The sequence below is a fragment of the Limulus polyphemus genome, unplaced genomic scaffold (genome assembly GCF_000517525.1).
Source record: "Limulus polyphemus unplaced genomic scaffold, Limulus_polyphemus-2.1.2 Scaffold7704, whole genome shotgun sequence".
NCBI classification, from domain to species: domain Eukaryota; kingdom Metazoa; phylum Arthropoda; class Merostomata; order Xiphosura; family Limulidae; genus Limulus; species Limulus polyphemus.
In genome coordinates, this window is record NW_013673314.1 from 1,372 (window position 1) to 4,080 (window position 2,709).

Here is a 2,709-nt window from a genome sequence, read left to right on the forward strand (position 1 = left end):
AAGCCTATTTGTCATAACTTGAGTTTTCAGACTTGACACTTATGTACTAACACCCTGAGCGGGAGACAAGCTGACAGGTAATTCAAGACAAGAAGACAAATTAATAAAATCAAGGTAACAAGGCATACCTTGTGAAGAAATAAAACAATTTTTTTTTAATCTTTCGAAATTGCATTATAGTGTACACAATTTTTTTACGAACGACTTATTGAAAACTTTTTGTTGTTATTTCAGAACAAAGCTGCACAATGAGCCACTAGTGCTCTACTCGTTTCGGGAAAGTGAACTCTAGATTTTAGTGTTGCAAGTCTTTCTACCGACCCTCCAGGGACTCAATCACTGGTGAAGACATAATAGGGAATTTTGGAAGTAATCAAATATAACTTACCTTTTCCAATATGTCTCCTTGTGTTTTCAATTGTGGAGTTCCTATTTACATTAGATAGAAGTCCAAGGCAAAATCTGTTGTTGTTATTGGATGGATCTGTGAAGCCATCGATGATGATGCTGTGATGTTGAGCATGAAATACTTCTCCAACGCGCGAGTTTAGTTCATAATATGCAATAGAACACCAGTACTGGGGCTCAGAATACGTGACTGGTGACACGTCTAATCATAAAAAAACTTAAATTTTAATATTTCACTCAGAATATTAATAAAATAGCATGATAACTACATGATCGGTGACATATCTAGTACAAAATTTAATGTTTTACTCCTAATATCACAAAACAGCATAACTATTCTTAACATTTGAGAAATTAATAAACACTCATTATATAATTAAATTATCAATTACACTCAATTCTTATTACAAAACATATAACCTCTCATCTATTATAATCATACTCAGTTTCTGTCTGTCCTGAAAATGTACAAGCACCTTACTATCAAAATGGATATAAACAAAAGGTGGATGTAAATATACTTTAGTAGACATTTTTTACAACACATGTTAAAAGCTTATTAAAGTTTTTAAAAAGGTCCAACGTTAGGTCTTGGAATAACATTATAAGTTTATTTAATAATAGCATCAAGTATAGAAATGTTTAGCCTTAACTCAACTAAAGCAAAAAATGCACACAAGATACAGGGTTGGTTTATCTCTTTATTGAATATAGGCCATACTTAATAAAGGCTTAACTAATGTTAGGCCTAAAAAAAGTGGACTTGCATATTTCAACGTTTCCAATTAGAATTATTTTATATTATTCCAAAAATAATGTACTTAGAGATGTACTGTTGCAATAAAGATACTAATTTAACTACAAATGTTTTGCAGGTCTCTGCTAATTCTAATGAAAACACAAAAACAAAAGGTCATGAAATATTATTATATAGCAATTAAGCAGTTGTATGTATAAATGCTTTAAAAAATATCAATACATAGTACTGAACATGTTACTATTACGTTTTCATGGCTTTTATTTTAAAATAGATAAAAAACAACCTGAAACACAGATGTAAAGCCACAGATACTCAAAAAAATAATATGAAACGTATAATTCAATATTTCTAAAAGACAACCTACCTGCAGGAAATGTGATGGGTTGGTCATCTTAATTTGGAGCCAGCATGCCAAGAAATTAGCAATTATTATATGTGACTAAAAATAATAATTGTGTAACTAATTCTAAAGTTACGATATATGAATTAATATTAATCACCATGGTGATTTGGTACCATCAACAACTTTAATGTCAAACTTATAATATATAAAACATGAAAATTTATTTTTACCCAATAACAGTTTAAATTTTCCACAGATTTCAAGGCAAACAAAATTTTCAACAAAAATGGTTTTCAAGTTCAGAGATAACATTTTTTTCACAATAGCAGCACTTTCATTAAAGGTGTTGAATGTAGTTAGTTCAGTGTAAACACTTTCATTAAAGGTGTTGAATGTAGTTAGTTCAGTGTAAACACTTCTATTAAAGGTGTTGAATGTAGTTAGTTCAGTGTAAACACTTCCATTAAAGGTGTTGAATGTAGTTAGTTCAGTGTACACACTTTCATTAAAGGTGTCGAATGTAGTTAGTTCAATGTAAACACTTCTATTAAAGGTGTTGAATGTAGTTAGTTCAGTGTACACACTTTCATTAAAGGTGATGAATGTAGTTAGTTCAGTGTACACACTTTCATTAAAGGTGTTGAATGTAGTTAGTTCAATGTAAACACTTCTATTAAAGGTGTTGAATGTAGTTAGTTCAGTGTACACACTTTCATTAAAGGTGTTGAATGTAGTTAGTTCAGTGTACACACTTTCATTAAAGGTGTTGAATGTAGTTAGTTCAGTGTACACACTTTCATTAAAGGTGTTGAATGTAGTTAGTTCAGTATACACACTTCCATGAAAGATGTTGAATGTAGTTAGTTCAGTGTACACACTTCCATAAAAGGTGTTGAATGTAGTTAGTTCAGTGTACACACTTCCATTAAAGGTGTTGAATGTAGTTAGTTCAGTGTAAACACTTCCATCAATTTCCAAGCTTCGACAGCAATCAAAGTCATTAACAGATTATCTGAAAGCTCAGATGATTTCCTTTCTCACAATCTATTTGCCATAGAGCTGTCTCAATTCCTGGTATTGGTTGTACATGTATAAATATTTATTTATTACATCAGAAGACCTTCTAGATTGCACACCTTTAAATAATGTAGTTATATTATATAATGGCTGGAGACGGCTTGAATGGTTAATGAAGAAA

At 30.8% G+C, this 2,709-nt stretch overlaps 1 protein-coding gene across 1 annotated transcript in view; it reads right to left on the reverse strand.

The window, feature by feature from the left end:
• Positions 1–332: 332 nt before the first annotated feature.
• The window catches only part of LOC106474804 (protein mothers against dpp-like), a 20,063-nt gene continuing 17,686 nt past the window's right edge, over positions 333–2,709 (reverse strand). The window contains exons 7-8 of the mRNA XM_022403107.1: positions 1,533–1,559; positions 333–610 (exon numbers count right to left, since the gene is read on the reverse strand). Of these exons, the coding sequence (XP_022258815.1) occupies positions 333–610; positions 1,533–1,559 (305 nt within the window). The remainder of the gene's footprint in view (positions 611–1,532; positions 1,560–2,709) is intronic.